The following is an 18,937-nucleotide window of genomic DNA, read 5'->3' as shown; positions in this document are numbered from 1 at the left end:
CACTTCGAACAACTCTTCCGAGTCACGAATAGCGATGGCCAACAGAATCTGCAGCTCGAAGCGCCAACAGTAAGTCGCATAAATGGCGTCAACTCGGAAGCGCCTTCGCTGGCTGAAATAGAAGCGGCAATCAAAAACATGAAATCCAACAAAGCACCTGGGATCGATTGCATCCCTGCTGAAATGCTGAAAGCCGACCCTGCCCTATCAGCACAAATGTTGCACCGTCTTTTCGCTGACATCTGGGATACTGCAACATTCCCGGCCGACTGGATGCAGGGTATCCTCGTAAAGGTCCCGAAGAAAGGAGACCTGACAGAGTGCGGTAACTGGCGAGGCATAACGTTGATCTGCACAACCCTCAAAGTACTCTGCAAAGTGATTCTGAACAGGATCCAGGAGAAAATAGACGCTACACTCCGACGGCAACAAGCTGGATTCCGATCTCGACGATCATGTGTGGACCACATCACAACGCTACGAATCATACTGGAACAAATCAACGAATTCCAGGACTCTCTTCTGCTGGTGTTCGTTGATTTCGAAAAAGCATTCGACCGACTTAACCATGAAAACATCTGGGCGGCTCTAAGGCGACGAGGGGTCCCAGAGAAACTAGTCCATCTCATCGAAGCACAGTATGAGGCATTTTCTTGCAAGGTCTTGCACGACGGTGTCTTGTCCGAACCCATCCCGGTAACTGCTGGAGTGAGACAAGGATGTATTCTATCACCGCTACTTTTTCTAATCGTAATGGATGAGATTCTGATTGGATCGATTGACTGTGCACCGAACCGAGGATTGCCGTGGAATCCTTCAACAATGGAGCAACTGAACGACCTTGACCTGGCTGACGATATTGTTTTGCACAAAAATCCGAATCTTCGACTCAAACGTCAAATCCGTATTGCTGTACGGGTGTGAAACTTGGTGCACATATGCGGTAACGACGCGAAAACTGCAAGTATTTGTAAACCGCTGCCTGCGGAATATCATCCGCGCTTGGTGGCCTGGCAACTGGATCTCGAATGAGGAACTACATCGCCGGTGTCATCAAAAGGCGCTAGAAATCGAGATTCGGGAACGTAAGTGGAGATGGATTGGGCACACGCTGCGAAGAGATGAAAACGAGATTTGCAGAGGGGCGCTAGATTGGAATCCAGAAGGTCATCGAAGAAGAGGCAGACCCAGAAATTCGTGGCGGCGAAGCCTAGCCGCTGAAATCCGAACTGTCGACGAGAATCTTGACTGGGACCAGGTGAAGACGCTGGCTCCGGATCGTCAACAGTGGAGGTCTTTTACCACGGCCCTATGCACCGGAGGATCGGCGCGGGATCATTAAGTAAGTAAGTTTCGCTGTTGGTTGTTTGTTTGGAAATGCAACTGACGTCACGAATTGTCATGGTTTCAATGTTTACAAAAAAAAAACATTTACTAACACTTAGCATGAGATTTTCATCGCCACCTGAGATATGTACACAGGTTGATATAATTCCACTAAAGATGAAGGAAAAATGAAATTTGAAACTCAAAGTATTTTTTATTCACAACAATGTACACATTCTAAAAATTTACAACTTTGACTTTGTTTTGGACATTTCCCGTAATTTTTTGCGTAGAATTTTACCACTAGCTGTTTTAGGGATTTCCTGAATCAAAATAACTCCCCCGTGGAGTCGTTTCTGTTGAGAAACTTGACCGTCCACGTATTTCACTATTTCCTGTGGTTTCAGCTCGACGCCATCGCCGGGTACAACATAAGCTGTGGCCAGTTCTCCGACCCGTTCATCCGGAACGCCTATAACCGCTGCATCCTTCACCTTAGGGTGCGTCAAAATGATGGCTTCGAGTTCGGCCGGTGGAACCTGAAATGCCTTGTACTTGATCAGCTCCTTCAGCCGATCGACGATATAGAAATCCTTATCGTCATCGTAATAGCCCAAATCACCGGTGTGGAACCATCTATCTTGATCAAGTACGCCTACCGTTCCTAAGTACCCTTTCATGACCAAAGTCCCCTTGAAGCACAGCTCGCCGCGTTGGTTTGGACCCAATGTTTTTCCCGTTTCGGGATCGATGACCTTAACCCACTGACCGATCCGTATACGTCCAACACTGCCCGGCTTATTCTCGGAACCAGTTTGACTCAAAATGCCAACCGTGGTTTCGCTGAGCCCGTAAACTTGGCAAATACTAACATTTTGGAGGCTACTCTTGAGAAGCTGTTCCACGTTCCTGCTAAGGGGTGCCGCTCCAACAATGATCGATTTGACGGACGATAGGTCGTACTGCCTTATTAGATCATTTTTCACCAGGAATATTGCTATCGGTGGAACCATACTGAGGAGTGTTGGTCGATATTTTTGAATGCAGCCGAGGTATACTCTAGGGTTGAATTTGGAAAGGAAAACTAGGCAGGTTCCGTTGACAACACTGTTCAGCATAGCGATTCCTCCGGCCACGTGAAACCATGGAAGAACATCTACGGCCAAAGATGTTGGTTGATTCAGGAACGACCTACAAATAAAAAAAATCAAATTATATTAGTAAATTTGTATTTTTTTTTTTACGGAAAACTTTATCAGTGGCCTACCATCCGAAACAAAACCGGCTCATAACATTACGATGAGTGATTTGAACGCCTTTCGGAAGTCCGGTAGTCCCTGAGGACATGACAATGAACGCCACATGTTCTGCAATGTTCACCGCAGCAGGAACAAAACTTCCCAACTGGAGCTGACGGTTAGAGTCTTCCAAACACTTTTCAAAGGTCAAACCTCGAGCACCTTTATCGAAGAGGATGGTTCGCGCAGCAAGACGTATTCTAGCGCAAGCCTTTTGCGATGCCCAATACGCAGACGCAGCAGCGAAGATTACCTTTGGCTTGGTAAGGCGTAACGCATGCTCCAATTCTCCTGTTGGATGAGAGTAATCTTATCTTTGGCAAACGTCAACAAACATAAACACACAAAATGAAAACATTTACTTTCGACATAGCCGGGATTCAGCAGCGTCACCCGAGCGCCCAAGTACAGACAGGCAAATATTGTCACCGGATACTCGAACCGGTTTTCACTGATCAGCGCTACGCTATCATTGGCGATGACACCCAAATCCATCAGATACGAAGCTAGCGCCAGTGATTGGTCCAGAATTGCCCCATTGGTAATTTGCAGCGCCGTAAAGCCACTGATGAGAGCCACCTTCTGTAAATCTTCGGACAACTGCCGAAGAATGAACTCTCCCAGCGAATTGCATCCCCGATTGAAATCACTCGGCAGGGGGCCCCCGTAGATAATGTTCGGGTCGCCGTCGTCACTCCGGTTGGCTCGATTTCGGGAAGACATCTCTCTCGACGCACGGCTTAAAGTGTACTGAAGCGGAGAGTTTTGGTTAAATTTTTGGCTGCTCTTTACCGCCGCTCGTCTTCTGCTTCTTCGTCAATGATAATACGCTCAATTTTGAATTGTTTTGATTCTTCGTTCTCAACTTCGTTTCGATAATCGTTATCGTATTTCCTATGTTATTGCCTTTGTTTTTGAGAGAATGCATGAGGGAACTAGAAAATCTTGAATAGTTTGAAATTCTACTGGCCACATCTGTAGACCAATTGATGTTGTAATCGTTGCTTCTCACTAGGACAGGCATAGACTTTTGCCTCTATTCAATGATCTGTTCCAAACCAGTTTATCTCGTTCCATATTTCAATTATCTCTAGTAGCTGGCAGACCCTTATCTCCGGTAAACAGGCAATTGAATAACAACGATTTTCTTAGTTCGGTTTTTACAGCCGATCTGCGACGTTGTGATTAGTGAGTTGACTTGATTCGTTCAGAAGATGTCTTCCTCCGGTGGCGATCATGATCATTCGAATGATCCTAACATAATTTACGGTGGTCCGTTGCAGCTGGACTTTGATCGTGGCTGCAGGTCTTTGGGAGAGCTGATCCTGAAGGAGTTTTCCAAACGCCTTGAAAAGGTAGCCCTAATCAATGGGGTCACCAGTGTGCAACTTAGCTATGGCGGTATTTTGGAGCAATCGCTGGCTCTCGCTAGTTATTTACGGGAGATGGGCATTGCTCCGAATGATGTCGTTGCCATAATCAGTGAAAATAGATTCGAATATCCTGTAACGGTATTTGCCCTGATGTATTTGGGAACTACCGCAGCTCTTTTCAATCCCGGATATTCTGTAAGTAAGTTGAACCTGACCGTAAACAGTTTTATAGAATGAGTAGATAAGAAACACAAATATTTTTTTTTATTTTCAGACGAACTAGAGCACTGTTTGAAGCTGACGAAACCCAAAGTGGTGATTGTTTCTGCTCAACCATATTTGGCGTTGCAAAAAGCTGTAAAAAACATCAAACTCGCTAGCAAGATCATCCACTTTGATTCGAGTGACCATGAATTAACCTTTCAAAAATGTTTGGAAAACTCCAACCGCCAATTGGAACTAGGAAAATTTGTACCAAATGCTGTAGACATTGCTAATCAAGTCGCACTGATTGTAATGTCTTCAGGAACCACCGGCTTACCGAAGGGGGTGCAAATCACTCAATCCAACATGATGACCACGTTTTCCTACACAAGGTAACGCGAATTTTGATAGTTTTGACAATTTCAAAATTTTTTAAAATTTTGACAATTTTGACAATTTTAAAAATTTTAACAATTTTCACAATCTTCATAGTTTTGAATTTTTTGACAATTTTGACAATTTTGACAATTTTGACAATTTTGATAATTTTGATAATTTTGACAATTTTGACAATTTTGACAATTTTGACAATTTTGACAATTTTGACAATTTTGACAATTTTGACAATTTTGACAATTTTGACAATTTTGACAATTTTGACAATTTTGACAATTTTGACAATTTTGACAATTTTGACAATTTTGACAATTTTGACAATTTTGACAATTTTGACAATTTTGACAATTTTGACAATTTTGACAATTTTGACAATTTTGACAATTTTGACAATTTTGACAATTTTGACAATTTTGACAATTTTGACAATTTTGACAATTTTGACAATTTTGACAATTTTGACAATTTTGACAATTTTGACAATCTTGACAATTTTGACAATTTTGACAATTTTGACAATTTTGACAATTTTGACAATTTTGACAATTTTGACAATTTTGACAATTTTGACAATTTTGACAATTTTGACAATTTTGACAATTTTGACAATTTTGACAATTTTGACAATTTTGACAATTTTGACAATTTTGACAATTTTGACAATTTTGACAATTTTGACAATTTTGACAATTTAAACAATTTTGACAATTTTGAAAATTTTGAAAATTTTGACAATTTTGAAAATTTTGACAATTTTGACAATTTTGACAAATTTGACAATTTTGACAATTTTGACAATTTTGACAATTTTGACAATTTTGACAATTTTGACAATTTTGACAATTTTGACCATTTTGACAATTTTGACAATTTTGACAATTTTGACAATTTTGACAATTTTGACAATTTTGACAATTTTGACAATCTCGACAATTTTGACAATTTTGTCAATTTTGACAATTTGACAATTTGACAATTTGACAATTTTGACAATTTTGACAATTTTGACAGTTTTGACAGTTTTGACAATTTTGACAATTTTGACAACTTTCCTAATTGTATCATTACTTCATGAAATCCTCAGGACCTTTCTGGATAAAATTGGGTCAACCACGGAGGACATGATCAGTGTCGAGGTGACTCCATGGTTCCACGTAGCGGGAGGCGTAACGATGCTGAATTGGTTGATCAATGGAATGCGACTGGTGTTCCTGCCCAAGTACCATCCTCGATCGTACCTGCGCTGCATTCAACAGTATCGACCGAACATGCTGAACCTGGTGCCACCGATTGCTGTTTTTCTGGCCAAGAATCCAATGGTCGACCACTACGATTTGTCCTCAGTCAAAACAATCATTTCTGGCGCGGCTCCGTTGAGTCGAGAGGTCGAGGATTTGATTAGGTCACGGCTGAAGATCACTTCAATAAGGCAGGCGTATGGTTTGAGTGAGACTACATTGGCAATTTTAGTTCAAATGGATGCTGAAAATAAACCCGGAAGTGTTGGACGAGTTCGACCTGGTCAATGGGTTAAGGTGGTCGATCCGGATACAGGACGCACTTTGGGTCCCTATCAACGAGGTGAGTTGTGCTTCAAAGGAACCTTGATTATGAAGGGGTATCTGGGGCTCAAGGATGCAGTGGACAAGAATGGATGGTTCCGGACCGGTGATGTTGGATATTACGACGATGAGAAGGATTTCTATATCGTTGATCGATTGAAGGAGCTGATCAAGTATAATGCTTACCAGGTTCCACCAGCAGAATTGGAGGCCATTTTGTTGTCCCATCCAAAGGTAAAGGACGCTGCCGTTATCGGAGTTCCGGACGAACGAGTTGGCGAATTGGCCACTGCTTTTGTTGTTTCGGCCGAAGGGGCCTCTGTGGATCCTCTAGAGATCGTCAAGTTTGTAGACGGCCAGGTGTCGGAGCAGAAACGGCTACATGGAGGTGTGAGATTGATCGACGAAATCCCTAAGACTGCAAGTGGTAAAATTCTGCGACGAACGCTTCGGGAAATTGCCAAGAGGAAATCGAAACTATAGGAATTCTATCAAAAGACTCTCGATTAGCAAACTCAACCGTACTCATGGGAAGTGGGAAAATGATTATAAAGGAACTTACATATACATCTAATGAAATAAAATATAATCAAAATCTAGTATCGGAATTGAAATTTGAAAAAGGTCGTATGGCATAGATGATGACATCCACCTGAACTCAAAATCTGGTTGATAACACTGTAAAGTTTCACGTAATAAAGTCATTATTCACTGGTTGTGATGCATGGAATTGGTTATTTTGTGACTGAGAAATATTCACCAAATTGTCAGAGAAAAGGAAAGGCAACTCCGGCGCTCTGCATGATGGCGGTTTTTCGAACTGGATGCTTGTTTGATGATTAATGGTGGTGTTGATTTTGCACCGTTGACAGCGAACAGAATGAGGATGTTGTTCCAGCAGCATCCAGCAGGTAGGTACCTGGAAAATGGATGGCCCTTCAAACACGGGAAGTCTGGAAGCTGGGAGCTGAGGGTTGGGTGAAGAATTCTCGTCTCCCGTCAGCCATCCAACCGATCACAACCCATTTGACACTGTATCCGGTATGCAGCACAGAAGCCTTCGAATTTTGAAGAGCAACGTTTTTATACCGGCAGTAACTTTGTTCGTGCATGATTTTTTGTTCTTCTGTCTTTTGGGCGCATGGAGGGAAAACCCGTAAAAATAAAAGCTTTTTCATCTTTACGAGCCGATTTCGGCGAACATGAGTAACATAGGTTACGGGGGACGTTTCAGGGTTACCATAACAATTTTCGTGCTCCCTAATAAAAAAACATCGAATAACCTTAGAAAATTGTTTTTTACAGTTTGTGGAAAAGAAACTTATTTCCAAATTTTTGAATATTTCTAAATCTTTAACCCTATATTCTGCCCCAGAGGAGAAGCAGACACAAGTCCAGCGTGCCGGCTGAAGTGAAGTGTGTGCAGTTCCCTTCATGTTGAAACATTCGAACCCTCCGGTCTGTCAAATTGTGTATGTGTATATGGGTTTGTGAAAATTTGTAGGTATGTGGTGACGTGTTAATGATGCTAATTTGCAGCGTAAAATTTGGCAAGAAAATAAACTTGTTTACGCGACTAAACGTGCCAATGATAAGGGCCGCCCAAATGAGGGGTGGTATTTTGGGTAATGGGTAATTCGAAACCCTGCCGGGAGCAGTGGATGATGATTTACATACCTACCTACCAACCTGCTAAATAAGGTGATGAGCTGCACAGCTTATCCGTTGGAGAGTTGCCAATTTTCTGCAGGGATATCTGATGGATTTGGAAGCGGATCCTTAGAAGTGAAATGCTAGTCCTAACCCAAAAAGAGTCTCGTTTGACAGTCGGGATCAACGAAGTTGGGTGTTTTCTTTTTCATCGGCGAGTCATTAGAGAAAGTGACAGAAGATGGCGAAAGGAGATTGTACAACTTTTGAACACATTGGATTTTCATGTTTTAAAGGTGAAAAGCATGTTTCTCTATTTCATAGTTTCAGGTAAATGATTTTCTCAGCAAATGATGGGAATAGATGTTAATTTAAGGCAGTCGTTATATTTCAATACATTCTGTGAAATAAGACGTTAGTTTTTAAACTCTGAAACTGAGAACGTTGTGTAGTGTACAGGATTAGCTACACCCCAAGATATAGGAACAATCACAATCAGAATTTGAAAAAAAGTCTATAAATAGTAAAAGATGCTAGTCCAATAGCAGTAGTCGACAACCTGCAGCTCTTTGGATGTAAAGTTGAATTTTATTACTCAAAACAAGGTTTTCACACGTTCGGAGGTTAACTATCGCTGTCCGAACGAGCCAAATGTCCGAGATAGAATTTTTTTATAGATGCAAGGTAGAATAGCAAGGTTTTATTAAAGCCTAATTTTATCAGTTTTTGCTTGGCGCTACTTTTTGAAGCATTATAATTAAGATCAAGATTGATGATTTAATTTTTCACCGGACAAATCAAGGCAATTTTATCTTAAAAAAAACCCTGGCAAAATCCAGACATTTGATTTAAAAATTCTCAACCTAAAATCTGGCCGAATTTGGTCAAAATTTCTAAAACTATTCAGTAAAAAGAAGAAACACATCAGCAGTTTTTAGATCGTATATTAGGCTTCCAAAAAAACGACAAGATCGTAGACTTTATTTTAAAAAATAAACCTGTTTGTTGTTCAGTAGAGGTGAACGCATTTTCAGGCAATAAAGACCATTCACAATTTTATCGGACTGAATCAGGTACTAATTAGTTATGATACATTGAAAATCAAATACATTGTTTTGAAAATTTTTTTTTTTCAAATCATTATCTAAAGGGAAGAGAATCCACAAAAATCCACTTTTTGAGCTGAGAAATAGTGATCTGATATCATTAATTAAACTGTCTACTTTATTTTGTCTCAGCGAAAAATGACTTGCACTACAATTATGCTTAAGTGTGAATGTACATTATGAATGTACATAATAGACTGAGTCGATTTGGGGTCATTTTAGAATATCTCAAACCCTAGGGTCTAATAAGCTTTGTTTTGGTTCAAAACTCATTCATGATTTTTTGCAGAATTTTTGAGTAACGTTTACTTACTGATGTAAACGTTACTCAAAAATTCTGTAAAAAATCATGAATGAGTTTTGAACTTTTAGGTTTGTATGGGAAAATTGAATATTTTGTACTGAAAAATCAACATCATTTTTGTTTTTTAGTGGAATAGAGCCTGCTAATGGTTTTGTGCCAATTTATAAATTCCCTAAAGGAAATTTTCCACTGAACAACTTTGTCTAAGACCGTAACTTTGTATCTTATAAGACAAAAAAGTTATTAGCTGTTTAAAAGGAGTATGTCTTTTGGCATTGACAAACAATAAATTCAATTGACATCACTGCTGGGTGCCTAGCGAGGTATTGCAAGACTACTTTTCATGCAACACTTCGCGGGGCACCCAGCAGTGATGTCAATTAAATTTGTTGTTTATCAATGCCAAAAACATACCGCTGTTAAATAGCTAATAACTTTTTTGCCTTATAAAAAACGAAGTTACAGTCTTCGACAAAGTTGTTCAGCGGAAAAATTCCTTTTCCCATACAAACTTACAAGTTCAAATTTACTCATATAAATGTTACTTAAAAATGACCCCAAATCGACTCAGTCTAATGTACAATTTCTTTACGAAATAATTACACAAGTCAGAACTGTAGAAAAAAAAAATTCGACAGTTCACCCGAACACAATGAGTTGATATACCTGATACTTCGAAAGGAATTTAAACAGATTATGCGTTCTTTATTTTGTTCAGTACTGTTCACATGTTCTTAGTTTTGTAAAAAAAAAAATGCGGCTTATTCAAAGTGAGACATTCTGATTTTTTTTGGCCCTACTGATTCAAAAGTTGGCCAACATCTGCCCGAGAAAGAATTCAATTAAAGAAATTAGATAATATTGGTTTTGATACAAATCTAGAAAAAATGTTTCCATATAATAATGCCCAATGGATGATAGTATTGTAATGGTCTGTAAAAGTTAGTTTAGAATCTAAGATAGTTCCTAAATCCCTGACTCGTTCACATTTTCTACATTCTGATCTCCTAATGTAGTTGTGATTTTTGGTGTTGATTTTTTTTTGCTAAGTGATATTAAATTGCATTTTTTACATTGAATTTTTGAGATTTTTGAGAATAAAAAAAAGTCGTTTACATAAAGAATGAAAAGTAGGGGTCCTAAATAAGATCCTTGCGGAACTCCTGAAGTGACTTGAATAGGGAGTGATTTCTTTCCATTGAAATTTTTTTATTTGTTGGCGATTCGTTAGGTATGATTCAAGCCATTTCAGGAGATTTTATTCCAATTTTTTGTAATTTGTATGCGATCATATGTCTTACTAAAGTCTGTATTAAGAGCTTTCACACGGTTGCCATTATCCATTGCCTTCAATGAACAGGATATAAATTCAATTAAATTAGTTGAGGTTGAAAGGCCTTTAAAAAAGCCATGTTGCCTGTCAGTTATTCGGCAAGAGATAATGTCTATTCCGCGATAATTTCGAATGTCAGACTTTCGACCAGATTTGAATATGGGCACTAAAAATGAGTTTTTCCAAATATTTGGCAAATTCCCTGATTCTAATGATATATTGAAAAGTCAAAACAATGGAGCTGCTAAATTGCTAAACATTTCATGAATACAGGAGGAATTCCGCCTGGTCCTGGACCTTTCGAAGCGTCTAGATTTCTTAGTCCCTGCAGAATATCCTGCACATGAACTTGATTAATACTAATGTCCCTTGAGAATTCTGGGAAAAATGAAAAATAATCGCGATCACGATCTTCTTCATTAAATGTCGTATAAATTTCTTGAAAGAAATTTGCAAAAAGATTGCAAATTTTCTCCGAGTGATCACCGACATGTTCGTCAAGGTGCATTTTTGAAAGAAAATTCCTTTTCAATTTTGTTTTCATGTAATTGAAAAAATTCTTTGGACAAGTCTTTATTTCAAGTTCAGTTTTTGCATTGTATTCTTCAAGTGCACTGCTAATGGCCAAGTTCAGTTGATCGCTAATACTTGCCAAGAAACAAAAAGTAGTTGCTAATAACTTAGAAAAACATCTACATGACATATCTTTTGGAAATGTTTATAGTGATGCCGAGAGCATTTATGTTAATTATGATTAGATTTACAATACTTTATTCAAATTCTAAAATCTAAGAATTTTCAAATACTTTTTTTTCAATTCCTGTTTTGCGTTGAGTTCGGAAGGAATTTATTCTAAAGAATTTGGAGATCGATGGTTTTTGAATAAATTGATACGTAAAGTTCATTGAAAATACGCGTTTATCTGCACAAAACTTCAAGAATAAATTGTTTGGAACCACTCGAAGGATTCTTGTCGTAAAAAGTGCGTTGAATAGGGCAGTGTCCCATCTTAAATGTAGAAAATTTTCCGACATATTTTTTTTTTCGTTTTGAAGTTCTTGTGATCAAGATAAGCTGAACTTGTCATTAATTTACCGATATGATACCGATATCATCGATAAAATAATCCTTTCAAAAATGAATTTAAATAATGAGCTGGAAGATCGTCAACTAGTTGATGAGATAGCTTTTATAACCGAAAACATATCATCTGAAGACATTGAACCTTTATGAATAAACTTAAACAAGTAGCGAGGTTTTGTCCAGCGCAAAGAAGGTTCTGACCCACTGTGCGGCGCTGATATTGACGAAAACTCCGATTTACGGATTTAGCGACAATATTTATGTTAATTGGTTTTGATATTTTTCTTTAATTGTGATAAAAATTTTTATCAGAATTAGGTTCGATCTATTTTTGCGAGATCGATCTTTTGAACCCAATTTTCGATTTTTTGGATCGATTATCTTTATTCTTGGAAAAATCGATTAAATTGGTCTTTTTTCAATCTATTTGGTGTTTAGAGTCCATCTTATTTGCCATTTTTACCTCCATGGTTCGGGAAACTATATTTACACCTGATGGCTTTTGAACTTCAACACTTTCCTAAGGGGTATCTACTGATAAAAAAGGGACATTTCCGTTCAAGAATAAGATGTGTGCCAGAAAAGTTTTAATCAATATTTTATTTCTTAATTTTACAAAAAAAAAATATAAACAACAGGATCGTTATGGATGGATTCAATAGAAGAAAATTATGTCTCGAAAGGCTCATCTCATATTTACAGAAACGTATTGTCGGGTAACAGAATAGACTTGTCGATTGATCGATGGGATGGAGCTTTACCCGAAAAAAAGCAAAGGACCTATACACCCGATATCATTAGCCGCATACGTCACATCCATCTTTGTAAATAAAGTGGCACTACTTGTCGCTGTCAGGGAGCCGTTGTCGTTTTTCCTGAAATCGAAGCTTCGAACCGGGAACATGTGATGACACCGGCAGACACGACAACACATCTTTAGGGTAAGGCTTCTCCCATCCCACAGACCACCATCGGCTTTTCTGACGACATTTTGAGAGTATTTTCTTTCCGAAACGCTATTGATCTAATGATGCAAAACGGAACGAACCCAAATAATGTCTTGTCGGCGTAAATTGTTCGGAAATGAAAACAATCAGCTAACGGGTCTTTATTCAGCTCGAAACCACATGTCAGTTACAATCATCGACTAACAAACGGTGCGGCTTCTTTAGGAGTACCCGTTAAGATTGGAAATTTTCATAAGAATAGTTTCTTTTAGATATTTTTTTCATCTAGAGTACCGTTGTTCCCATAAACAATCAACTACAAATTTCGAATAATTATCAATTGTTTTTTATCAAATTTGGAACACAGGCTACTTTCAACATAACCGGTTCATTGAATTGTAAAACTTCTCCTGCGTCTCATTTTCCAAACGGAGATTTCTACACTAAATAAATCCGACATAACTCAAGTAGTTTTTATTTGATTTCCTTTTGATTTAAAGGTCGTTAGATCGGGAGGACCAACTGGAGTGCTCTGAAGGTTCATTTTATGTATTTACGTTGGATTGGGAGGACCAACATGAAGAATGTTCTGAAGGTTCACTTTAAGAATTTACGTTGGGTCGGGAGGACCAAGATTAAGAGTGTTCTAAAGGTAAACTTTATGTATTTACGTTGGATCGGGAGTGTTCTGAAGGTTCACAAAAAAATTGCGTTTGATCGGGAGGACCAATATGAATAGTGTTCTGAAGGTTCACTTTATGTATTTACGTTGGATCGGGAGGACCAACATGAAAAGTGTTCAAAAGGTTCACTTTAAGAATTTACGATGGATCGGGAAGACCAACATTAAGAGTGTTCTAAAGGTAAATTTTATGTACTTACTTTGGATCGGGAGGACCAACATGAAGAGTGTTCTGAAGGTTCACAAAAAAAATTACGTTGGATCGGGAGGACCAATATGAAAAGTGTTCTGAAGGTTCACTTTATGTATTTACGTTGGATCGGGAGGCCCAACATTGAGAGTGTTCTAAAGGTAAACTTTATGTACTTACTTTGGATCGGGAGACCAACATGAAGAGTGTTCTGAAGGTTCACAAAAAAAATTACGTTGGATCGGGAGGACCAACATGAAGAGTGTTCTGAAGGTTCACTTCATGTTTTTACGTTGGATCGGGAGGACCAACATAAAAAGTGTTCGAAAGGCTCACTTTAAGAATTTACGATGGATTGGGAGGACCAACATGAAAAGTGTTCTGAAGATTCACTTAAGAATTTACGTTGTATCAGGAGGACCAACATGAAAAGTATTCAAAAGGTTCGCTTTAATAATTTACGTTGGATCGGGAGTACCAACATGAAGAGTTTACGTTGAAACGGGAGGACCAACAAGAAGAGTGCTCTTAAGGTTCACTTTATCTATTAATGTTGGATTGGGAGGACCAACAGGAAGAGTGTTCAAAAGATTCACTTAATGTATTTACGTTGGATCAGGAGAACCAAATTCATGCATCGATCTGGATTTATATTTTGGAAAAAAAACATAATTTCAGAAAAAAAAATTCCTATAAATCTTCTATCAAGTAGAATGTTTTCATACTTTAAATCAGATTGAATGGTCTTAAGACTCAGCCAATTATCTCCTGAGGTAACAGTGATACAATGTAATCGATGCTTTTGACATTTCGACAGATCTATAACCTGCTAACCTAGTCTCACGTGCTGCCAATAAAACGTGATTATTTCGGGTCCAGCCGTAAAACGGGATAGTCCCGAAAACATAGACAGGCCCCGGAATAAACCTCAAAAAGAGTTCACACATACTTGCGGGGAAAAAGGACACCGTCGCCATGTGGTTTCCAAAAAAAAACAACAACCGGCAGTGAATCCGGGAGCAATGAAGGCCCGAAAAAAAAGACGAAAACTACCGAAAGGCTTCCATCACGGCTGCCCAAATATGAATGCTGTGGGAAAATATAAATCTCCCCTTTTCCGAAAGTCACGTTCCGGCAGCCGGTGGAAAATGTCTTCACATATTCACCGGTACACTGCCGGAAAGGCGGAAAATCGTTTCTTCCACGGTCGATGGACGAAATGTCGAGAAATAATCGTGACAAAAACACCGGCACGTTTTCACGTCCTTCACCGGGTCCTAGGTCCCAGGTTCTAGACCGGGATGATGATGGACTCCATAGTTTTGTTTGTCTTTAAAATTAATAAAGTATTTGTTGAAGATTTTCCAGCCGCTGAGTTAATGATGAACTCCTCTGTGTCAAGATGCGTTCATAAGGTATGCACAAAATTAAGCATAAATTTTCAACGAACTTGATCATTTAAGAAGCCATATGTCAACAGTAAAAACTATTTTATGAAGGAAGTTTTTCGTATATCCTATAGATAATTTCGTCCCATATTGAGAATACTCATCCTAGACTTTCGAATCTAATGAAGTATTTCCATCAAATCCAATATTGCCCCGTTTAGGCATTTTCCAGACAGCTCATGTCGTCATTTAGCTGAGATCCTATTTGAGGCAGGCTTATCTGCAACTGCCCTCGGGCCGTGACTATAAATTTTTCAATCTCCGAAAGTTTTCTTTCCTTCCTCCGGGGACCTTTTTTCGGAGTTCCTCCATCCGTGCCGATCTCGACCTAAACCGATGCTATGTGAAATGCAATACCCCCTAGCCCTTGACGAAGATGGGATAGTGTTTTCACACAAGTGGGTTATAAATTTTTCCTCAACAATTTAATTTGTAGCTCAACGTTTTAGCAGCTGACACATCGATAAGCATACTCAGCTCAGAGAGATCGGACCGGTTTGGGTTCGGAGTTTTATGCTATGTTTAGGTCCCGTGGTACTCAAGAACTGATTTGGTGATTCTGGTAAAAAGATATTAAAGGATTTAAAGAAAAATTACCAAAGCTTTAAAAAAATGTTATTATTCAATACTGATGTTATGAAATCGCTTGGTACATCTTTGTACCTGAAAATGATCACATTTTCATATGTGATGAAAGAAATTAGAGAAACATGAACTATCAAAGAACGAAAGAACACAAGCCGTAAATATCATGAAAATTTCGAAAAAGATACAACGGCTCACCGACAGGACTTGAACCTGCAATCTCCGTTTCGGTACAACGGCGCGTTAGCCAATTCCACCACGGTGAACGTGATGGAACCGGCGAACACGAGCAATCGAGCTCTGCCGATCAACTGCTGGACCTTCTATCGAAACACCATGTATATCCCGCATGTGATCTTTCCCTCTATTGATCTCTCTTGTTTCTCTAACCCCACCCATCGACTCGGGATTTTAGCCGAGCGAGCACATGGTCGATTGCTTCGGGTTTGCCGCAACTTACGGTCAGATGAAGAAGCAATCAGTGCCGCTCAAGGTTCCGAGCAGACCAGTTACACAGGGAGGTGTTGCTCTGTTGAAATCAATACTGATGTTATGAAATCGCTTGGTACATCTTTGTACCTGAAAATGATCACATTTTCATATGTGATGAAAGAAATTAGAGAAACATGAACTATCAAAGAACGAAAGAACACAAGCCGTAAATATCATGAAAATTTCGAAAAAGATACAACGGCTCACCGACAGGACTTGAACCTGCAATCTCCGTTTCGGTACAACGGCGCGTTAGCCAATTCCACCACGGTGAACGTGATGGAACCGGCGAACACGAGCAATCGAGCTCTGCCGATCAACTGCTGGACCTTCTATCGAAACACCATGTATATCCCGCATGTGATCTTTCCCTCTATTGATCTCTCTTGTTTCTCTAACCCCACCCATCGACTCGGGATTTTAGCCGAGCGAGCACGATAGCAAAATCCCGAGTCGATGGGTGGGGTTAGAGAAACAAGAGAGATCAATAGAGGGAAAGATCACATGCGGGATATACATGGTGTTTCGATAGAAGGTCCAGCAGTTGATCGGCAGAGCTCGATTGCTCGTGTTCGCCGGTTCCATCACGTTCACCGTGGTGGAATTGGCTAACGCGCCGTTGTACCGAAACGGAGATTGCAGGTTCAAGTCCTGTCGGTGAGCCGTTGTATCTTTTTCGAAATTTTCATGATATTTACGGCTTGTGTTCTTTCGTTCTTTGATAGTTCATGTTTCTCTAATTTCTTTCATCACATATGAAAATGTGATCATTTTCAGGTACAAAGATGTACCAAGCGATTTCATAACATCAGTATTGATTTCAACAGAGCAACACCTCCCTGTGTAACTGGTCTGCTCGGAACCTTGAGCGGCACTGATTGCTTCTTCATCTGACCGTAAGTTGCGGCAAACCCGAAGCAATCGACCATGTGCTCGCTCGGCTAAAATCCCGAGTCGATGGGTGGGGTTAGAGAAACAAGAGAGATCAATAGAGGGAAAGATCACATGCGGGATATACATGGTGTTTCGATAGAAGGTCCAGCAGTTGATCGGCAGAGCTCGATTGCTCGTGTTCGCCGGTTCCATCACGTTCACCGTGGTGGAATTGGCTAACGCGCCGTTGTACCGAAACGGAGATTGCAGGTTCAAGTCCTGTCGGTGAGCCGTTGTATCTTTTTCGAAATTTTCATGATATTTACGGCTTGTGTTCTTTCGTTCTTTGATAGTTCATGTTTCTCTAATTTCTTTCATCACATATGAAAATGTGATCATTTTCAGGTACAAAGATGTACCAAGCGATTTCATAACATCAGTATTGATTTCAACAGAGCAACACCTCCCTGTGTAACTGGTCTGCTCGGAACCTTGAGCGGCACTGATTGCTTCTTCATCTGACCGTAAGTTGCGGCAAACCCGAAGCAATCGACCATGTGCTCGCTCGGCTAAAATCCCGAGTCGATGGGTGGGGTTAGAGAAACAAGAGAGATCAATAGAGGGAAAGATCACATGCGGGATATACATGGTGTTTCGATAGAAGGTCCAGCAGTTGATCGGCAGAGCTCGATTGCTCGTGTTCGCCGGTTCCATCACGTTCACCGTGGTGGAATTGGCTAACGCGCCGTTGTACCGAAACGGAGATTGCAGGTTCAAGTCCTGTCGGTGAGCCGTTGTATCTTTTTCGAAATTTTCATGATATTTACGGCTTGTGTTCTTTCGTTCTTTGATAGTTCATGTTTCTCTAATTTCTTTCATCACATATGAAAATGTTATTATTATTTTTTGGTTTGACACAGAATTGTGTATTATGACTGTAAAAAACAGTCGTTTTTACTTAAAAAATCCGAGACTGATAGTCGTTAAAAATCCTTAAAAAATCAACCAAAACAGTCGTTTCATTCATAAAGTATTGCACAATAGAAGTGGAAATAGAAATGACTGAATCAATTGTGAACTATTTCTCTTTGGAGTAAAATCTAAACTCGATAAATTTTCGCGATTCAAAATCTGAAAAAATCGAGTTAGTAAAAAAAAATCAGATTCAAACCAGTCGTTTTTTTACTGAGGCGATTTAAATAAAAACGACTCAGGCAAGTCATGATGAATAAAGGACTCATTCGACTCAAATATTTAAAATCAGGTGAGAGCGGATTTTATTTTTACTCATGGAAGTCTCATTTATGATCTTTGTCTAAGCTCTATTTGTACTCTAAAAGCGGAAAATGTTAAGTAAAGTTGTTAAGAAAATTGCGTCAAAATTGAACCACATGTGCCTAAATATAATAGGGTCTGTTATTTAGACTATGGACAAGGAGAATTTTTTGCAATCTTTCTTAATCCTTGATAACAAATTTTAAACTTATTAAATATTTCGATCATGGTTAAAACATAAAAGAAATTTCTTAATACGCATTTAGTTTAAGGAGTTTCAAACCAGAAGCCATTCGCATTAAAAATTCTAAATCGAATGAATGTGGTCCAATCTTAGAATCTCCAGAATTGGCTTCAGGTTTAACAACTCAAAACTTAAAAAGTTGTTTTATTAAAAACGAACACATACATATAAGCCTTCAGTGAAACTTCATGTTTCTTTGAAGAGATCTAATCCAAACTTAACTTTAAGGCGTACATCTTTTAAGAACATGATGGCTAGCATCTTACAAATGTTGAAACCCCCAGCCCACAGAAAAAGTACTAAAGTATATGCCGTGACCGAGATTCGATTTCATGACCTCTGGCTTAGAAGACGCTATCCTCTAGACCACGTCGGCGGCAAAAGAAAGAAAATAGAGTGGAAAGCGAATTATAAGATATCTCGTACTTTGCCCCCAAAGATTGTTGTGAGTTCTCAAATGAATTTTAAACCGAATTCAGACTGAATTTGATTTCTGACATTTGAACATCTTAATTAGAATTCGAAACTTGCATTTAACCTTCCGAAGCTGATCGGATAAAAAAGAT

The 18,937-nt window shown here is 39.1% G+C and overlaps 2 protein-coding genes across 2 annotated transcripts; one reads left to right on the top strand and one right to left on the bottom strand.

Annotated features, from left to right (window-relative positions):
* Window positions 1–1,548: 1,548 nt before the first annotated feature.
* Window positions 1,549–4,150, bottom strand: LOC129742406 (luciferin 4-monooxygenase-like). The gene is made up of 3 exons (XM_055734307.1): window positions 2,987–4,150; window positions 2,594–2,915; window positions 1,549–2,517 (listed from the first exon to the last, which is right to left on the bottom strand). The coding sequence occupies exons 1-3, from the start codon at window positions 3,345–3,347 to the stop codon at window positions 1,572–1,574; spliced, it is 1,629 nt and encodes a 542-aa protein (XP_055590282.1). The 5' UTR covers window positions 3,348–4,150; the 3' UTR covers window positions 1,549–1,571.
* LOC129742399 (luciferin 4-monooxygenase-like) lies at window positions 3,766–6,767 on the top strand. The gene is made up of 3 exons (XM_055734299.1): window positions 3,766–4,196; window positions 4,272–4,593; window positions 5,682–6,767. Exons 1-3 carry the CDS (start codon window positions 3,839–3,841, stop codon window positions 6,640–6,642), a joined length of 1,641 nt encoding a protein of 546 aa, XP_055590274.1. The 5' UTR covers window positions 3,766–3,838; the 3' UTR covers window positions 6,643–6,767.
* The last annotated feature ends 12,170 nt before the right edge of the window (window positions 6,768–18,937 follow it).

This window comes from Uranotaenia lowii, chromosome 1 (genome assembly GCF_029784155.1).
Source record: "Uranotaenia lowii strain MFRU-FL chromosome 1, ASM2978415v1, whole genome shotgun sequence".
Lineage (NCBI taxonomy): Eukaryota > Metazoa > Arthropoda > Insecta > Diptera > Culicidae > Uranotaenia > Uranotaenia lowii.
This window is presented reverse-complemented; position numbering and strand designations above follow the sequence as displayed.

Bases quoted from the DNA above. Each gene is read 5' to 3' on its own strand.
- LOC129742406 (XM_055734307.1), bottom strand. From the start codon at position 3,347: ATGTCTTCCCGAAATCGAGCCAACCGGAGTGACGACGGCGACCCGAAC. The intron at 2,916-2,986 runs GTAAATGTTTTC...CTCATCCAACAG, and splicing joins GAATCCCGGCTATGTCGAAA to GAGAATTGGAGCATGCGTTA. The intron at 2,518-2,593 runs GTAGGCCACTGA...TTTTATTTGTAG, and splicing joins AGCCGGTTTTGTTTCGGATG to GTCGTTCCTGAATCAACCAA.
- LOC129742399 (XM_055734299.1), top strand. From the start codon at position 3,839: ATGTCTTCCTCCGGTGGCGATCATGATCATTCGAATGATCCTAACATA. The intron at 4,197-4,271 runs GTAAGTTGAACC...TTTTATTTTCAG, and splicing joins CAATCCCGGATATTCTGTAA to ACGAACTAGAGCACTGTTTG. The intron at 4,594-5,681 runs GTAACGCGAATT...TGAAATCCTCAG, and splicing joins ACCACGTTTTCCTACACAAG to GACCTTTCTGGATAAAATTG.